This window comes from Perognathus longimembris, chromosome 13 (genome assembly GCF_023159225.1).
Source record: "Perognathus longimembris pacificus isolate PPM17 chromosome 13, ASM2315922v1, whole genome shotgun sequence".
In the NCBI taxonomy this organism is placed as follows: Eukaryota; Metazoa; Chordata; class Mammalia; order Rodentia; family Heteromyidae; genus Perognathus; species Perognathus longimembris.
Window position 1 is genome coordinate 34,264,026 of NC_063173.1, and position 19,908 is coordinate 34,283,933.

Below are 19,908 nucleotides of genomic sequence, written 5' to 3' on the forward strand. Positions count from 1 at the left end.
GAACTCTGGGGTCTATAAGCACAATGCAATTTCCAATCCGTCCCCAGTGCTAACCTCTCATTTGACAAACTTACCCTTACTAACCATTATCACAGATGACTGGCAAATTCCTGTCCAGTAGACAGACATGGGCATTGGAAAGGCATGCTTATGAACTATTCTTCTAGGACTTCCCGGCTTTAACTTTTGAAAGGCCAACAGTAGTGACTCTAGGATCTGACACCATCTCTGCCATCCAAGCAGTGGCTTACTGCCTCTGGATGCTCCATCACTTTTGTCCCAGGAGGAGTGACTTTCCACTGGACTTGGACTCAGGGCCTGAGTGCTGTCCCTCAGCTCTCCAGCTCAAGACTAGCACCGTACCACTTTGAGCTCCACACAACTCCGTTCCCAGCACTCTGCTGGCTGATTAGAGACAAGTCTCTCACAGGGACCTTTCTCTGCCCGGGCTGGCTTCGAACTGCAGATTTCAGATCAGTGAGTCTTATAAGGGGCCACTTTACTCCAATTAAAGCAACAAGGTAGTCCACACAGAAGTAGTTTTTAAGCATGCTCTCTTACCTGGAACTTATTAAGGGTCAGTATTAGATCTCGACAAACTTGTAGGAATCACCTGTGCTTCTCTGTGGGCCTGCTGGAAACGGTTACAAAAAACCTACAAAGAAGCTGGAATGGCAATTAAACATTTTGGTAGCCATAATTCTCCTTTTCTCACTTTGCAATAATTATTTAGGACAATTTTAAAGCAGACAAACAGACAAATTACAGGACAAGACAAATGAACAGCGCTGTTTTCTTACCTTCGGAGTCTGGGATCTCGGGGTCTCTGGGGCTATCCCAGACGAAACCCCAAATGTTGTGCCAAGTCGCAAGACCACCCCCAAGAAGACCACCGAGATTCAGACACTCCGAAATGCAAAAGCAAGGCAAGGTTTTATTTAACGAGCTGCCAACTCGGGCCTCGTCCCACCCACCGACACAGCGGAGTTTAGGAGGAAGCCCCGAGCTGTGATTACACAGGGCTTATAAAGGCAAAGAACAAGGTTACAACAATCAGCTGTGCAAGCAAGATTAGAACACAGGTACAAATCTGATTGGCTCAGGGTTCGATTCTAAAATGGGGTTCACGTGGTGGGGCCTGACTTCAAAGTCTGGCACCTCATCACCAGGATACGTGGGCACTCCCACTCTCTGCCCAGACTTAGCTAAGAATGCAGAGATCTACCTGGATAAGGGACAGACGCCATATTGCACCCTCTCTCATGGGGAGAGATGGCCTGTCCAATAAATCTCCTACTCCTGTATGTGACTGTCTACTCGTGTTATCTGGGGATAGCTGGGATGGATTCTTACAAGACTCAGTATCCTTATTTCAGTTTCAAAATCCTGCCAGCTGGGAAATCACATGAAAGTGCTAGGTAGGGCACTTAAAGTTGATACAACTTAACAATGTATACAGTTACTAGTAGGCACAGAGCTTTGGAATTCTTATTTGCCCAAGTACATTTTTCATTTGTGAGATAAAACAATAGTTTTGTTTTCCCTCAACTTAGAACTATAAAAAAGACTAAGTACCTTCAGCCTGAGACATTTGAGCCCTGGAAGAGATGTAGCCTGTAATCTTATCTACTCTGGGGGCTGAGGTTTGAGGCTGGAAGGGCAGAAAAGTCCATTAGACCACTATCGATTATCTCCAAATAACCAGCAAAAAGCTAAAAGTGAAGATCTGGCTCAAGTGGTAGAGCACCAGCTTTGAGTGAAAAAGTTGGAAAAAGTATCCAGGTCCTGAGTTTACCCAGAAAAGGAAAAAAAAAGAATATATATATATATATATATATATGTACATATATATATATCATACGTACATACATATATGTGTAACAAAATATATATTTTATAACAACATGCAATAAAATATGTAATAAAAATTGATAGCATTTCCCTAGCCTCAGGACCTCAGCTCCTCCTATTAGCACCCAGATCCACCTATACCTAATGAGCCACTCCTACTCACTATTAAGACCTACCTACTTCCCCTTTACCCCCAGAAAGAGATAGAAGCTGCCACCTGGATAAGGTGCAGATGCCATGTAGCTCCCTCTCCCGTGGGAACTATGGCCCCACTAATAAACTTCCTTATAAACCTCCTTCTTCTCCTGTCTGTGATTATCTCTGCATGGTTCTCTGGAATAGCTGGGACATATCCTTTCATTGGTGCCAAGACCCAGGAGAGATTCCCGGGTGGATTTGCTCCCCCATTTCTGGTGGGTCCAAGCTGCCCTCGGGACCTATTCTGCTGTCCTAAGCCCACCCAGAGGACCACCGGGGTAACTTCTCTTGACAAAGCGCTCTACTTCCATCCACCACACAACAGATTTGAACCTCCAACCAGAGTGAGTGACCATTAACCGGGGAGCTCAGATCCAATTTTTCTGGGTTTTCCGTAGGGCCTTCGGGCCAGCGTACTAACCAAAATCTTGGCACCAATTTCTGAGCCCCACTCCCTGGGACCAGTAGTCACAGGACAGTAGGTCCAGGGAATCAACAACTGGTGTGACGACTCCAATTAGCTATTTATTCCTTCAGTCGACTCCATTTTGGAGTCAACTGAACAGAGCTCCATTGGGACGCTGATGGGTTATCTCTAGTTCAGCTCCGCTGGTCACTCATCAAGTGGGGCACAGTATAAAATGCTTCAGAAAAGCTGCTTGTTTGAGCCCAATCTTACAAATTTGGAACTCCATGTGGCCCTTTTATGAGACCTCTGATATTTTACTAGCTTCCAAAGGTACCAATGTTTGTTTAACATCTGCTTTGAAAGAAATGTTTTCTATTCTTCTCATTAATGTTTGTTAAGCTTGGAGATTCTGTTAAATTCTGCTTGTTGTTGGCTAAATCCTAAGTTTTTTCTAGCACTGACCATGTAGTGGACAATAGAATTGGTTTTAGCAAGCGCCATCTTGGTTCCATCAAGGTATCAAAAACTCTTGGAGGTGGAGTCCTCCCTCTACCCTGGTAATGGGCATCCCAAATTCCTCAAGGCTGGACAGGGATGTGGAGACTCAAGCTCTTTGTAACCCTGCTCACCACCTGAACTCTGTAACTGGGGCCTTGTAATTCAAATGCTGAAGGTGAAGGTGTCTCTGTGAGCCTGCTAAGGCTCTGACCAGCTCTGCTGCCATTACACCATGCCTGTGTTCTCTTTGTGTCCTGTATCCCATCATCTGGACTTTCTCTGGTCATAGCATCCCACTTCAGCTCCCCATTGGAGCTGAATTGATTTGATTTCTCAAAATGTAGCTTCTCTGTTTCCTCGCCATATAATCTGTGAAAAATTTTGTTTTCTAACTGACCACGTAGTTCTAAAATATGAGCAAAATAATGTCATTTTGCCACTAGAATTCCAGAGACTTACATGGCCAATTAAAAAAAAATTCTAAGGGTGCCCCAAAGCTTGTGCACAACTGTTTGTCTGTCTGACTGTCAGTAAAACATGCAAAAAGAAAAATTGGCATCATGGTTTTAAAATTACTTGCTTTTGACTGCTATTTTAACTTACTTGAAGTCTTGTGTTAAACTGATCTTTGCAGCCTTTGGTGGAGTCACAGTAAACAACCTGGAGGCAATCCTGACACCAATCACCAGACTCGAAGCCAAAAGAAAAAAACAACCCAGATTTTAAACCCAAACTTATCATGTTTGGGTGTAAACAAATGTATCTAAGAAAAACTCCCAAAGATTCAAATATGTAGCACGCAGTATAAGTACATTGATATAAAACCAGTATGTTAGTCTTTATGTCCATCTATGCTAGAAGTCAAGTGTATAACTGTTCCTGACAATTCTTTGGTATAGACTAAGACTTTGCTTCTCCATTTTTCTCTCCTGTGCTCTCATAAACTCTTTAAGATCAAGGGACCAGAGTCATTTTTGAATGAGTGTACAAATGTGGCTGCTGACCTTGATTTTCCTGACCCAGGATTGATATTTTGCTTTATAGGATGCAGACCGACATGTGTGCTAGCTGTGTGGACTGTGGCAGCCTGTGGCTACAGGAAGCTGCCTCCACAGTCTGCTCTCAAACTGCCTGGTTTCACTACTAGTGATTCCTTATTCTCTCTCTCTTGCATGGGAAACTGCTCTGGGAATCTAGGAATCACTGGTGGTGTTCCTGTGAAGATTTTGACAGACCCTGAGTGCTCCTGCCCTGGCTCTGCCTGCCCCAAGATTTGAGTTGGGTTTATAGCAGGCCTAGCATGAGTTGCAACTGAGACTTAAACTGTGCAGTAAGTTAAGACACATGTCTGTGACTCTTATTCCAAGGTTAAAAGCATCAGAGTTGTGTTTGGTAGACACAGGTTTGCATTGGGGTAGCATTGGTGTCTTCCCCCTCCATGACTCAGAAACTGTTGTGACTGCTTCAGAGAGCAGAGTTGGTTGGCTTTTGGTCTGTGTGGATTTTGTGACTAGGAAGATACTTAAGCCTTCTAAAATCTTTTAAAGTTGTCACCCTGCTTAAACCAGTAGGGCACCAGCCTACAAAAGCCAGAGTACTCAGAGAAAGCAACTAGGGAATACTGGGAGATTTGAAATGTCTTTAACCAGTCTGTGTAAAAATTTGCAGGCAACCCAGCAGGAGCTGTGACAATCTATCCAGGGGACTCTGAGAGATGCCACTACAGCCTTGCCCAGATCCAACCCATCTCTCCTGCCTGCCTCCATCACACATGGCTAATGAAGCCTGCTGATGCAGGATGGAAGACACAGCCACTTGGGATCCACTGAAGCTGAGACTACATTGTCTTGACCCTTTGCACTCTTGATTATTATTTGTGTTCTCTTCCACCTGCTGGTAAGGTTAAATGATATGATTTGATGGCACATGGATCTCATTCAGTCTGCCATTCTTTATAGTGTGATGACTCTTGTGAGCACCTACCTGGTGGCCTTTGCATTTTTTTTAACGCTATTTTGCAGTTAGATGCATTTTGGTAAATAGCAAAAAGGTGCCGTGTGGATTCTTGGCACAATGCTTGTGGTTAAATAGCACAATGAACTCTAAAGTACTAATCAGTTGTTGTTTGAAGACTCCTAACATCTACTGAGTTTTGTCATTGCAGAAATTGTAAAAATTGTCATTTGGGTTCAAAGGTCTTCATGCAGTAACTAGGACTGAAGAAAAAAAAAATGGCTCTTTTAAAACCAGCAGCCAGGAGGCAATGTGTCCCCTGGGCTTCAGAGTTTAGGGGATGCAAATAAAGGCTGAGGTGAAGGTGTTAAAGCACAGAGGTTAGTAAAAAGGGTTTAGAAATCAAGAATGCATTTCTAGGTAAGAAATTTGGAAGTAAAAACAAGCAGCCTGAAGCAATGGGTGGCACCTCGGCTCCAGATTTTCTCAAATACCTCCAGACTTCAGTTTTTCAAATGAAAAAGAAGAAGCTAAAGTGTAAGTGTTACAGCAGAAGTCTGGCTAGTATTTTTTGGTCAATTCTCAACAAGTTACAGGTAAGCTCTACTATTGTTTTCCTGTTGCTTTCTTTCTTTATTTTTTTGTCTATTTTTTCTTATTTATTGTCAAAGTGATGTACACAGAGGCTTCAGTTTCATACATTAGGCATTGGATATGTTATGCCTAGATTTCCAGTCCCCAAAGACCATCAAGGAGCCCATACCGACGCAAACGCACGAGAGTCTTTATTGCAAGCTTGAGCCTGGACTCCTAACCATCACTGACACAGCGGATCTGGATTGAGAGTTCCGACCCTCAGATAGGTTTTTTTGGTGATTACAACAGGGGCAGGGTCTTTCCAAATTGGCAGATACTTGATTGGATGGCATTTAGCAAGCAAGTCTTGTCCTATTTCTATTGGCTATCTACCCTTTCAGTTATCTATTTTGGCTTTGATATTGGGAACTGGCCTCAATATCAGGAATAGACAACAGGTGTTCACAAAGCACTGATGCAGGGGGTTAGTGCAGGGGGTAGAGCAAGTCACAAATGGGTTAAGCAAGCCGTTTACAGAAGCAGAATATTGTGGTCAGGCTGACCTAGTACCAACTTTATTTTAACAATTGTGACATGTTTCCCATTACCACTAAGCAAGCTTGAGTGGGCTAAAACAATCCAGTACTCAATCATAAGTAAACCAACCCAACAGTTACCATGGCATTTCTACTACTATTATGGTTATTTCTATAGTCTATGACTATGATCATTTTTTACTGTCTGTTACCATGGTTGCTACCCAGGTACAGAGGGGAACAACGCCTCCCTATATTTTTAAATGTCAAACTACAAGAAACTAGTCTCATGGGTGGGGGTGCAGCCCTCTAGCATGGAGTCATCACCAGAGTTTAGAAGCTGTTATAATTTTAACACTAAAACTTATATTTAGTTACTCCAGTTTTCAGGTCAGCCCTAACAGATACATTTCTTTTACTGTTTGCTTTCATTGGAAATAAAAAGGGCTTTTATGGCTGAGACTCCTTTGATTTCAGTTCAAAGCCAGCCCAGACAGAGAAAAAAAAATCCCTTTAAAACTCCATCTCCCAACTAACCAGCAAAGAGCCAGACTGAAAGCTTGGCTCAAGAGTCTCATATCATAGTAACCAGCCAAATGCTAGAGGTGGCACCATGGTTCAAGTGGTAGAGCACTAGCCTCAAGCAGAAGTGCTCAGGGATAGTGCCCAGACCTTGAGTTCAAACCCTGTGAATGCCAACTGGGACAAGCTATCCAAGCAATGTGCACCTAGACCTTCAGGACGAGGTCAATCCTGACAATGAGGAACCATGGAGAGGAGTAAGAGGAGATGAAGTTTCATCTTAAATGGAGTCAATTTAATTGTGCCCTTTCAAAATTAATCAGAGTCGGGAGATCAAGAGGTATAGTTGTTTACCCGCCTAATGTCCATACATGTCCATTGTCCATCTGGACAGAAACTTGCATTCTTGTCTTTGTTACCTGTTATTTGTATAAATATATATATATATACACACACATTATAAATACATATGTATATAATATACTATATATGTATATGTATATATATGTATATATATACCATTAGCCTCCGACTGCTTACTCCCAACCAGTCCACTATCCCTAAACACTCCCTTCCTGCCCCCAGTCCAGTTATTCCTTCTTCCCTGTAATGGGCCAGAATTGGGTTTATGTTCCAAATGGAACTTTTCTGGCTTGTGGTCAGGGTGTATTCTCCCATGTCATTCATGTTAACTGGTCCTGTGAACTTGTCAGACTTGTTAAAAGTCTCTTTTAACAGGATAACATCCCTCACCCAGGTCGCCACCTGGGAACTTGCAGTTCAAGGCCATCCTTTTAGTACAGGCAACTGGAGGCTTCAATTACACTGCTCTGCCCAGCACAGATCTGGATCCTGAAGACCCCAGATCCAGTGACTCCTTGATGTACCCAAGTTGCAGGAGGTAGCCAGAGAAGACCATGACACCCATTGGCCCTGATAACCATTCTCGTGGAAATGATGAGGACTTTTACCAACCAAACTGTCAAACAAATACTTCTTGGAAGGTACCAGGCCAAATGAAGAATCAGGGACCCCCTGACTACTTCGCCCCTTTACAGCAGGAAGTAGCTCCAGAAGAAACAACCTCTGCCCACACTCCTGGCCTGGTACCCCTCTGCTGTTATTAGTAACTAACAAATAGGGGAATGTTAGCATTTCCCTAGCCTCAGGTCCTCAGCTCCTCCCATTAGCCCTTCCCCCCCCATCCACCCATACCTAATGAGCCACTCCTACTCACTATTAAGACCTACCTACTTCCCCTTTACAGAGAGAGACAGAGAGACAGAGACAGAGAGAGAGAGACAGAGAGAGACAGAGAGAGACAGAGAGAGAGAGAGAGACAGAGAGAGAGGTTGACACCTGGATTAGGTGCAGATGCAAAGTAGCTCCTTTTCCCTCGGGAACTATGGCCCCACTAATAAACTTTATAAACCTTTTTCTCCTGTATGTGATTATCTCCGCATGGGGACATATTCTTTCAAAAACAAATTCTAAAAATTATTGAGCTCCTACTTTGTGAGGACAGGAGACAACTGTTTGCTTAGAAAGTTTACAAAGTAACTTCCCCATAGCCAAAGTTATATACAATGTAACAGCCATTTTCAAAACGTATAATCAGCAATGTATATTGGTAGAATATATTTCATTTGGAGCCAAAGAAGTAAAATAAAACCCAAGTCCATTTCCTGAGATCCTTTTAACTCGGATTACTCCCCTTTCAGGATACGGGGTTGCCAACCTGTGGGTTACCACGTCCATACCTAGAACCGCACAGGCAAACCAAGCCTGTGGCAACCTGCCTAAGAGAAGGGTCTCCAAGGAGCCGCCAATTCCCCAACGCCACGAAGCAACCGCAAATCCCCCGCCCGCGGGGTGAAGCAACCACAGCCCGATCTTGAGTCATTTGCGGGTTCCTGCCAGTCCTCCAGCCTCAGCCCACGCCGCCCTCGCAGGGCCCGCCGCCTGGGCTCCACTCTAGGCCTCGCAGGCGCTCGTCTCCATGGTAGCGCGGGTGCCTCGCTAGCCCCGCCCCGGGTCCTCTCACTGGTACAGCGCGCAGCTGCTGGTCGACTGGAGTCCTGCCGGGACGGATGCTTCGGGGACCGCTGCGGCCAAGGCGGCTGGAAACGGAGGTGAGGGGGGACCGGGCCGGCATGGGGAAGAGTTGGGGGTGTGGAGATGCGGTGGTGCGTCTGGAGGGAACCCCGGGGGGAACCTCTAGCAATCCCTTTAGGGAAGTTGGTTAAACAGGAGGCCTACCCGGGTGAGGAGGACTGGGCTGTGTGATCTGCGGCCTCCGGGGTCCTCCCGCATCCCGAGTCTGCCCTTCCTCGTATCCTCCCGCCCCTGCCCCGGGCTACCGCGAACCCGTGGGACCCGCCAGCCCGGCCTCGGGATCCTCGCGTCCTGTTCTCCATGGGCTCTGCAGTCCGGGAAGCCCTGGAGCTCCAGAGTCAGCTGACTGCGGCCTTCGCCTCCGTGGCCTGGACAGTGCGTGTGTGCGCTCTGGAAGCGTTGCCTGCTGTTGCTTGTGGTAGTGGGATTTGAACCCAGGGCGTCTCTCCGCCTGTTCACGTGCTCTACTATTTGAGCCACGCCCCCAGTCCCTTTCTTATGTGTGAGACACGGTGGCCAGTGACTTGATATCTATGATATCTATCCTCTCCTTGCCTCACATTCTTCAGTGGCCGTGGTTATGCTTTCAGATCCTTTGTTTCTCGTGTGTGTGTTTGTGTGCTGGTAGTGGAGTTTGAACTCCGGGCCTGATTATGCTTCCTGATCCTGGGGTGTGTGTGTGTGTGTGTGTGTGTGTGTGTGTTGGTATTGGAGCTTGAACTCGGCCTGATTATGCTTCCTGATCCTGGGGTGTGTGTGTGTGTGTGTGTGTGTTGGTATTGGAGCTTCCTGGTGTGTGTGTGTGTGTGTGTGTATGTGTGTGTGTGTTGGTATTGGAGCTTGAACTCGGCCTGATTATGCTTCCAGATCCTGTTTCGTGTGTGTGTGTGTGTTGGTACTGTAACTTGAACTCAGGGCCTGATTATGCTTCCAGATGCTGATTCGTGTGTGTGTACTGGAACTTGAACTTTGGGCCTGGACACTGCCCCTTAGCTTTCACACTCAAGGCTGCTAGCATCCTACCACTGGAGCCATAGTTCCACTACCTACTTTGGGGTGGTTAATTGGAGATAGGAGTCTTACGGACTTTCCCACCAGGGATGGCTTTGAACTGTGATGGCCAACCTCATCATCCTGAGTATCCTGTACTCAGGCGAGAGCCACCAGCACCTAGTTCATTAATCTTTACTTATAGCTGTTTGGTTGAGACCCCATAATGTGGGTGTACCTATATGCATACATATGTGTCCGTATTTTTATTTAATATCCTGATACCATGAACATAGTAGGCAGTCATAATGATTTGAATCTTTTTTTGGTGGAGTGGGTGGGGTGGAGGAAAGGTTACTGGAGCTTAAGCCCAAGGCATGGGAGCTGATAGATAAGTTAGCTTTTCCTGTGTGAAGCTAGTGCTTTTACCACATTGAGCCACTTCTCCACTTCCAACTTTTTGGTGGTTAATTGGAGATTAAAATCTCACATTTTTGCCTGTGCTGGCTTTTAACTGGCATCCTCAGATCCAAACTTCCTGAGTAGCTGGGGTTACAGGTATGAGCACCTGCGCCTGACTTAAGTCATTTCAGTATATATACATGAACCAAAGGGATTATGCCTTTGACAAAAATGCATATCGTGGTAGAGCTGGGCATCATTTCTGGAAATTGAGACCTAATCACGTTGATTCCAGGGAGATTTGCCTTGTTGGTTTGGGATTCTGGGAGTATCTGAACATATGTTCATTCAAAAGATGTTAACTATCTATTAAGTTCCAGTATTATGCTAATTAGAAAAGCCACAATTATAATCAGGCTCAAGGAATTCCTTGCCTAGAGCTTAATATACAATAGAAAAAAATGAACAAGTAACAACAACAAAAAGATACTGCTATGAAAAAGGAAGGCCTTGAAATTATTCTTTTATATGGGTTGATGGAGAAAATAACATCATGTAGCACCTCCCTTGTGTAAATGAAGGCAAAAGAAATTCAATACATTGAAAGTGTGGGAACATGGAAAAACCTTTACAGTAGCTCACAGGTAAGGCTTCAGCATATGGATGAAGATGCTGTTGGTTTCTTGAGGATAAATAATCATTGTCAGACAGAGAAATGGTCAAAAGTTTTCCAAGCAGAAAACACACTGCAAAATAACCTGTATATAGTGTAGTTTCACCAGGAATATGTAGCACTTGCAAGTGATATCTTGCTTCAGTTTATTTTGTATTTAAAGGTGAAATTCAACAGAATGGTTATAGTTCACTTTCTTTGAACATCCCTAGTGTTACAGTACTTTATTCACATCTTGGAAGACTAGTAACAAAATAAGAGAATACTTGGAAAGGTTTCTCATTTTTGCTCAGTCTTATTGCCACATAATTTGTTATCATTATCTCTGGGTTATTCTTTTTCCTTTTCATCAGTTTATTTTAAACTAATTTTTAAAAGAATGCAATTGTTATTGTAAAGGTGATGAAAAGAGGGGTTAGTTACATATGTCTGGTAAAGAGTACATTTCTCTCTTAACAATGTTACTCCATTCCTGGTTCTCTACTATTCTTTCCACCTACAAGTAGTATAGTTCATTTTCAATATAGTATTTACTAAGTATCACTACTACATTTGTTCGGACTTTGGCCTGCCATTTTTGTGCCTCCCCCCTTATATTCCCAAAGACAGATAAATGAACAAATAAGAGGAAAGGAGAAGAAAGCAGAAACAGCAACAGAGGAAAAAAACACCTCTTGCTTCCATTTCCTGGAGTTCATTTTGATAAATATTATTTTATATGGTCAGACCCACATAGCTATGGTGCCTTTGTGATTCTTTCCTAAGAATATCCTCCTTTTAACCCATTTTTTTTTTTTTGCTTTAAGTGAAAAGGTCTAATTATTACTATAATATGAGCTATTTCATCTGATGTGTTTGGGACCCATATTTGTTTAAAGTTGGCTGAATCGTTAAGCCTTTTTGGAGGCAGACAGAACTATCATGATTTGAGGCCAGCCAGGGCAAAAATTAATTAATTATTAAAAAATCAAGGCCCTGTCTTGAGAATTGTAATCTCAGCTACCAGGAGACTGAGGTAGAAGGATAGCTCAAAGCCAGCCCCAGTAAATGCATGAGACTCTGTAAAATAAATAAATAAAACTATAGTTCACATGATAGAGCACTGGCAACCAAGAGGCCCTGAATTAAACTCCAGTACTGCCAAAAAGAAGTTTTTAATTAAACTGTTTAGTAACATTTAATTTTTTTAACATTTCTAATGAGAAACAAAGCTTATGAGCACAGACATGCGGGAACTAGATTTTGTAATCTTCTACCAGCACACTGAATTCAGTGGTATTTAATTGCATCTTCTCTTAAGAATACAACTTAGTGTGGGGTGTTTTTGTTGATTGTTTGGTTTGATTTTAGTTTATTTGAAAATTTTCAAATAGAAAATAAAGTAGTATGAATGTGCTACCTGTTAGGAAAATGGAAGAGAATGGAAAAAGAACTCAGGCAAGGACTGTTTATTGAGGAGCAGCAAGAGGCACAGACCTTCGGGTTGGGGGGGCAGGGCGGTGAATTTGGGACCAGACTTATAAGGGCCCTGAGCCAGGAGGCAAAGATTATTAAGTCCTCTAGGTTTAGGAAGTTAGTGGCTTTTCCTTGGACCCACAATGGACTGTTTACAGCTGGGCTTAGATGAATTGCCCAGCCTGAATAGCAAAGCAAGTTCACAAATACCTGAGGTTTTGCCAGGTGTCTGTATGCCCCTGGGGCATTAGGGTAAGGCTCAATCTTTCTCTACCAAGGTTTATTTATTTTTTTAATTTTTTATTTTTGGCCAGTCCTGGGCCTGAGCACTGTCCCTGGCTTCTTCTTGCTCAAGGCTAGCACTCTGCCACTTGAGCCACAGCACCACTTCTGGCCATTTTCTGTATATGTGGTGCTGGGGAATTGAACCCAGGGCCTCATGTATACAAGGCAAGCACTCTTGCCACTAGGCCATATCCCCAGCCCCTCTACCAAGGTTTATTTTTCTACAAATCTTAGGAAAATAAAACTTCTTAGATGTACTTACACTTTTTTCTCCTTTATTGTGTATTCATATGTTAAATATTCTTACTGTTATATGTTTAAAATTTTACATTAGGGCTGGGGATATAGCCTAGTGGCAAGAGTGCCTGCCTCGGATACACGAGGCCCTAGGTTCGATTCCCCAGCACCACATATACAGAAAACGGCCAGAAGCGGCGCTGTGGCTCAAGTGGCGGAGTGCTAGCCTTGAGTGGGAAGAAGCCAGGGACAGTGCTCAGGCCCTGAGTCCAAGGCCCAGGACTGGCCAAAAAAAAAAAAAAAGAAAGAAAAATTTACATTAATATTCTGTATTGGGTAATTTTCTTGATTAAAGATTGGTTTTGAGATTTTTCTATGTGACTTGTGATTCCTTCAGGTGGTGGTTATGTACAGTTTCTTGTATAAGTAACCCAACATTTTTTTTTTTTGGGGGGGGGGGCAGTCATGGGGCTTGGACTCAGGGCCTGAGCACTGTCCCTGGTTTCTTTTTGCTCAAGGCTAGCACTCTGCCACTTGAGCCACCGCGCCACGTCTGGCCATTTTCTGTATATGTGGTGCTGGGGAATTGAACCCAGGGCCTCATGTATAAGAGGCAAGCACTCTTGCCACTAGGCCATATCCCCAGCCCCAGTAACCCAACATTTTGCACCCTTTATATTTTTAGGTTACTTCTCATTTTTCATTTTCAAAAACAACAGGAGAGTTCTTGTGTGTAACTTAGGCTTGTCTAGAGATACATTGCTCCTGTACCAACATCTCTGGCAAAGTGCGAGGTTTCAGGATACGTTCTTTTTCAACTTGTTTTCAAAAGCAATTTAGCATTTCTGCCAGTGTATAGGGCACAAGAGTTACCTGCAGTATATGACTAAATATGTCATATCCTCTTGTATTTTTTCCTTCAATGATCTTTTCATTATAACTGTTACACAGTCTTTTCTTATTAACATTTTTAGTTTTTTTTCCCATGTGTAATTCTTTAATCTGTAATTTTTTTGTTTATACAGGGAAATTTGATTGTGTCTTTTCATATGGTTTGCTAATTAAGTTCCATTCTGTATTAATATACAGTATTCATTAATTTATAGTAATAACATATCATATAGCTCAGCATCAATTGTTGATGGATCAGTTATAATAATACAACACTTTCAATTATAATAGCTTCCTAACAAATATCATAGTTTATTTTCCTGCAAGGCTTTTCTTGGGCCTCTATCATTTTATATAAATCAGCCTGCTAACTTCCAACCGAATGAATATAGAATAGCTAATTGTATTTTGATTGGAATAGCTTTCTTTGATTTTACAGATGAATTTCTAGTGAATCGGCATATTTATAGTCATCAGGCTTTCCATTATATACAGCTTCATTTATTTGTCTTTCAGATTGATAAGTTTTTCTGTAAAGGTCTTACATGTATTTTGTAAGGTTTGTACCTTAAAGTGTTTTGTTGGTTTCCAACATTCCTGCTAAATTCTCTTACAAGTTTTATAGTAGTTTGTTTGTTGAACTTTTTGTATTTCTTACATAGATACTTGTGTTTTCAAATAGTATTTTTTATTCCTTACATTTCCATCCTTATACTGTTAAAATGGCCTTCTATAAGAATTGAATAATAAGTGTTTTTGTATAGTTCTGATTTTACAAGAACATGTCTAAATGGTGATAAAATATACTGTTTATTGTAGGCTTTTGTTTAACACCTTTCTATTTCTTTCTTGGTGAAAGTTTTCTTGTTTTAAACAATGTTTAATTTTATCAAACTTTTTGTTTTCCAAATTTAAAAATTCACAAAACAAATCTGTCTTTAATATTTTTCTCTATAGAGTGATCAGCACATGGTCTTTAAGAGAGGTCACAAGACAAAACAGGGAAAGTCTGTTAGAATCAAGAATCATGGATCCATGTTCAGTTGGAGTCCAGCTTCGTACCACAAATGAGTGCCATAAAACCTACTATACTCGTCATACAGGTTTCAAGACTTTGCAAGAATTGTCCTCAAATGATATGCTTTTACTTCAACTTAGAACTGGAATGACACTTTCTGGGAACAACACAATTTGCTTTCATCATGTAAAAATTTACATTGACAGATTTGAGGATTTGCAGAAGTCATGTTGTGACCCATTTAACATACACAAAAAGCTAGCCAAAAAGAATTTGCATGTTATTGACTTAGATGATGCAACTTTTCTGAGTGCAAAATTTGGAAGACAACTCGTACCTGGTTGGAAGCTTTGTCCAAAATGTACCCAGATAATCAATGGAAGTGTGGATGTTGATTCTGAGGACCGCCAGAGACGGAAACCTGAACTGGATGTATGTATATTCATCATTGTCTCTAGTATTTGACAATGTATAATTCTGTTTTAACTATAGGAAATACATTATTAGGATACAGTGAATTTAAAGTTTGAAAGGTAAAAGGAAATTGCTTTTCAAAATGTTTTCATATATCCAAGGTCAAGATTGGGTAATAAAGTAATTTTGAGAAAAGAAGACAAAATATGCCCAAATTGAAATAACAGTTTCATAGGACCATAGGAGGGCTGTGTGGCAATCTAGGGCCTACCAAACTGATTATCTGATGATCTAATTATCAAAGTAAGGAAATGGAATGTGCAAGACATCAAAGAACTGTAGCAAGAAAAATTCCTCTTTTTATCCAAGTCTATGAGAACAAGGAGGATCACATAATTTACTTGCAATAATTGGTTTTTATTTCAGTCTTTGTCACTGTGTTGTTATCTGAGATTTTTAAATGCTTATAGGTTTCACTTCTATTTCTGAATTCAGGACTAAATTTAGGACCACAGGGTCAAGAGCATACATTGTTACATTATGAAAGGTATTAAATATTTTATAGCTATCTTCTCCTTCCCATGCTAACATGCAGATCATTTTAGCATATCAGAACAACTTAAGATTTTATGAAACTGGTTTTAGTGTAGAATAAGAAAGAATATCAGAGGTACACTTTTCAGAATTTTTACTTATAGTCATTTTACAGTTCTTGCCATTGGAATGTTTTCACCTTTTTGTAATAGTAATAAACCAGATTAAAAGTTACTTGAAATTTTAACTTATATTCTTTCCTCTTGTTTTCCTTTTTGAGACACATTGGCAGGACCCAGTGTTATGTGTAGTTCATTATAAATACTTAATGATATTGACACTTCAGATGTCTTCATCCTATCCTCTGTTCTTTATCTATTTTCTTGCCCAAACCTACTTTACCTTTTTTTTTTTTTTGGCCAGTCCTGGGCCTTGGACTCAGGGCCTGAGCACTGTCCCTGGCTTCTTCCCGCTCAAGGCCAGCACTCTGGCCACCTGAGCCACAGCGCCCCTTCTGGCCGTTTTCCATATATGTGCTGCTGGGGAATGGAACCGAGAGCTTCATGTGTAGGAGGCAAGCACTCTTGCCACTAGGCCATATTCCCAGCCCTACTTTACCTTGATGTTAGGTATTTGGAGGCATTTTGAAATACCACTTACTTTTACTGTTTAGAACATGAAACTGTATTACTTCTGTCCTCTTAAAAACTTTTCTTATGGGCTGGGGATATGGCCTAGTGGCAAGAGTGCTTGCCTCGTATACATGAGGCCCTGGGTTCAATTCCCCAGCACCACATATACAGAAAACGGCCAGAAGTGGCACTGTGGCTCAAGTGGCAGAGTGCTAGCCTTGAGCAAAAAGAAACCAGGGACAGTGCTCAGGCCCTGAGTCCAAGCCCCAGGACTGGCCAAAAAAACAAAAACAAAAAAAAACTTTTCTTATGAACCAAAAATTGTTACTATGAAACCTAGTTCTGTACCCTCAAGTTAATTAATGGTGTTTTCAGTCATCTTTCCCATGGAGGTAACAGCTATTGTCATTTTCTCCATGCCAGTACTCTGCTGCTTCTGTTGTGCCAGAGACTGTAGGTCAAATAATGCAAATATTATTAATAATCATAAAGTTAGACTATTGCTCTAGAAAACTAGACGCTCTTGCATTTGGGCTCCTGAGACCTTGTCTGTGTGTGTGTTCCAAACTGTCTTCAGTCAAAAGGAATGTTTTGGAAAATACTTAGTCTGGTATTGGTTGTCTTATGTAAAGATTTGATTGATTAATATATTTACCTTTATTCAGGGAAGAACTGCTAAAGCTTTGAGGTCACTACAGTTTACAAACCCAGGAAAGCAAACTGAATTTGCTCCAGAAACTGGGAAAAGAGAAAAGAGGAGGCTTACAAAAAGTTCAACTGCTGGATCAGACAGGTATGTTTTTAACATGAGTAAAAACCTCCAAAGGCCTTGGGTGTTAATTATATACATTCATAAGGCATCTCTTTTGACTCTAAGGCTTGTTTCAAGAATGTAGCAATAAAAGGAAGATGATAATATTTTTGGCATGAGAGTTAAAATAGTTGAAACATATATACCTTAGAATTAATGTAATTGACTTTATGAAAACCAGTATCATATTGTTTGTATGTCTCTCCTACCTGGATGGCAGTTGTAAGGTAAGTTAATGTTATGATAATTGGAGATTGTTTTTTATGTTTTACATGTATTCTAGTATTTTAAACAAAGAATGAGAAAACTAAATCCTTAAAATATGATGTTAGGTCCAGGACCATTGCTGAAATGTTAAGCCCTGAGATCAAAGCCCATTACCATGTACATACACACACACACACACACACACACACAACTACTTTGGATTGAATATTTCTAAAACAAATATTAATATAATCATTCACAATGATTTTTAAGTGCATTTAACATGTGGACATATGCCATTTTCCATTGACTGATTTGAATATTTTTAGTCTAAACTTAGAAGCAATTAAAGAAAAACAGATTAGTTATAGTTTAAAAGCTTACAGAGTAGCGTAATGTAATGACAAGTACTTTTCAAAAGCAATGAAGAGATTAGTAACCTTTGGGGACAAAGTTATTGTCCTTTTCTTGGTTGACTTTTAGATCAACTTCAGAGATGTTTGCAGGGTTTTTTTTTATTTCTTTTAATACTGATAATTATTGACTCTTCTATGGAGTTCTCTTATTGAACATTCATTTATGTAACTGGTCTGATCCTGATACATTATGTACTACTTCACCCAAACTTCATCCCTCATTCAAAACATTTTATCTTAAATTTTCTCATGACCATATTTTTGAGATGTAATTCGTTGTGTGTTATTTTACAGACAAGTGATACCAGCAAAGAGTAAGGTCTACGACAGCCAAGGTCTCCTGATTTTCAGTGGGATGGACCTCTGTGACTGCCTCGATGAAGACTGCTTAGGATGTTTCTACGCTTGTCCCTCTTGTGGCTCTACCAAATGTGGGGCTGAATGCCGCTGTGACCGCAAGTGGCTCTATGAGCAAATAGAAATTGAAGGAGGAGAAATCATCCATAATAAGCATGCTGGATAATTTGTAGTCTCAAACTAATGGGTTCTTTAAAGATCCTCTATTTCTAAAATTCTGTCCCTCTTAAGATTGTCTAAGATGTGGAAACCAACTCAATATGTAGTAGTATGGTAGTGTTTTATGTGCTTAAAGAATCATTATTTGATGTAAATTTTGAGGAGTCATTTCTTGGCAGTCAGCTATAAGCCTGAGTTGATGTGACAAGTAGGTTTCCACGTTTCCCTTTCAACACTGTGAGGAAAAACATAACTGGGTCTCTAAAGGTGGGAACAAACTTTCACATTAAAGGGTATTTACTGTGAATATTTCACAGCATTGAAAGCACAAATAATTTACAAAGTATTAATGTTTTGACAGATATTTAAAGGCCACGGAATGGTTTCCTTCATTGATTATTATGATTGCTTTACATGGCCACATCTTTGATCCCCTCTATTTTATAAGTGACTGCATAGCTGGGAACAAAATAAATTGATTTTGATATCGCTGCCTAGGTGAATGCTAAACTATTTTGGAAATTAAGTGCTTAGATCTATTTTTCTTCAATAAAAATATTTTACTACAGCAAATCATATAGTGTACTATGTATTTGTGGAAATTTGTTTTTACTGACAAAAAATTATATATGTACAAAGCCATGCAGCGCATACATAAGGGAATATAGATTGCATCTATGATACTGAAATTAATATGGAGTAATTAAGAGTATAAAAAAAATTCCTTTTCAGATTTGCACCAGTGGCTCCTGCCTGTAATCCTAGTTGCTCTGGAGGATGAGATTCCGAGCCAGCCCCTTGCAGGAGAGTGCTAGAAATAAAAAAGTCCTAGAATCTCCACAACAACCAGCCAAAAGCCAGGCTGGAGATACAAAGCCATAAGCAAGGAACCCAAGTGAGCCTAAAGCTCTGTATTCAAACCCTGGTACCATTAAAATAAAAACCCTGTCAAAGTGATAATGAAAAAAACACAAACAGAGAAACACATAAAATGTTGATGCAATTTTTTTAAGTATTAAGAATTTACATGATGAGAAAATGGTATCATTGTACTTTTTAAAAGACATCTATCTGCCATAGGCTATTATCAGTTTTGTTGCCTTTAAATATATTTCACTTAATCAAGTAAGCCTTCAGTAATTTGAAACATAGCTATACTTGAAACTAAATTTATAGCTTGACCATTGAAGATTAATTTTTACATTTATGTTTGGTTATGTTATTTTACTTCAGTAGAATCCATTTTCAACTTTAAAATTGAGTATGACCTTTTTTAGTGCCCATTTTGCAACTTGAACTCAGGACCTGGGCACTGTTCCAGAGCTATCTTGCTCAGAGCTAGTGCTCTACAACTTGAGGTACAACTCTACTTCCAGCTTTTTGGTAATTAGTTGGAGATAAGCGTCTCATGGACTTTCCTGCCCAGGCTGGTTTCAGCAAGCCTCAGATCTTAGCTTCCTGGGTAGCTATGATTGCAGGCATGAGCCACTTGGCACCTGGCCTTAAATGTAATTTTTCTTTGACCTGATTTTCAAAAGTCCAGTTACCTTATCAATTCCTTCATCTGTATTTCAGCTGAGTAAAAATAATGGTTTAACTTTATATACTTCCTTTTAAATCACATGCTTGATTGGATACTTTTTCAGAATGTTGGAAATCGTTTGTTACAAGAATTACACACTCCAATTAGATCTGAACTTTCTGTATCACTAGGTCTTATTCAACATTTTTTTCATTTGCATTTAAGTTTGAATTCAAACTGATAATGT

General features: G+C 40.7%; 1 protein-coding gene across 2 annotated transcripts; it reads left to right on the forward strand.

Annotated features, from left to right (window-relative positions):
* The first annotated feature begins 8,587 nt into the window (after positions 1-8,587).
* On the forward strand, positions 8,588-19,240 carry LOC125362161 (ADP ribosylation factor like GTPase 14 effector protein). Of its 2 annotated transcripts, XM_048360843.1 has the most exons (5): positions 13,025-13,126; positions 13,353-13,489; positions 14,549-15,041; positions 16,855-16,982; positions 17,918-19,240. In XM_048360843.1, exons 3-5 carry the CDS (start codon positions 14,619-14,621, stop codon positions 18,144-18,146), a joined length of 780 nt encoding a protein of 259 aa, XP_048216800.1. In that variant the 5' UTR covers positions 13,025-13,126; positions 13,353-13,489; positions 14,549-14,618; the 3' UTR covers positions 18,147-19,240. The 2 variants fall into 2 exon arrangements, with proteins under 2 accessions (XP_048216801.1, XP_048216800.1); XM_048360844.1 differs by lacking the exons at positions 13,025-13,126; positions 13,353-13,489 and adding an exon at positions 8,588-8,675 and having other exon boundaries at positions 17,918-19,239.
* The last annotated feature ends 668 nt before the right edge of the window (positions 19,241-19,908 follow it).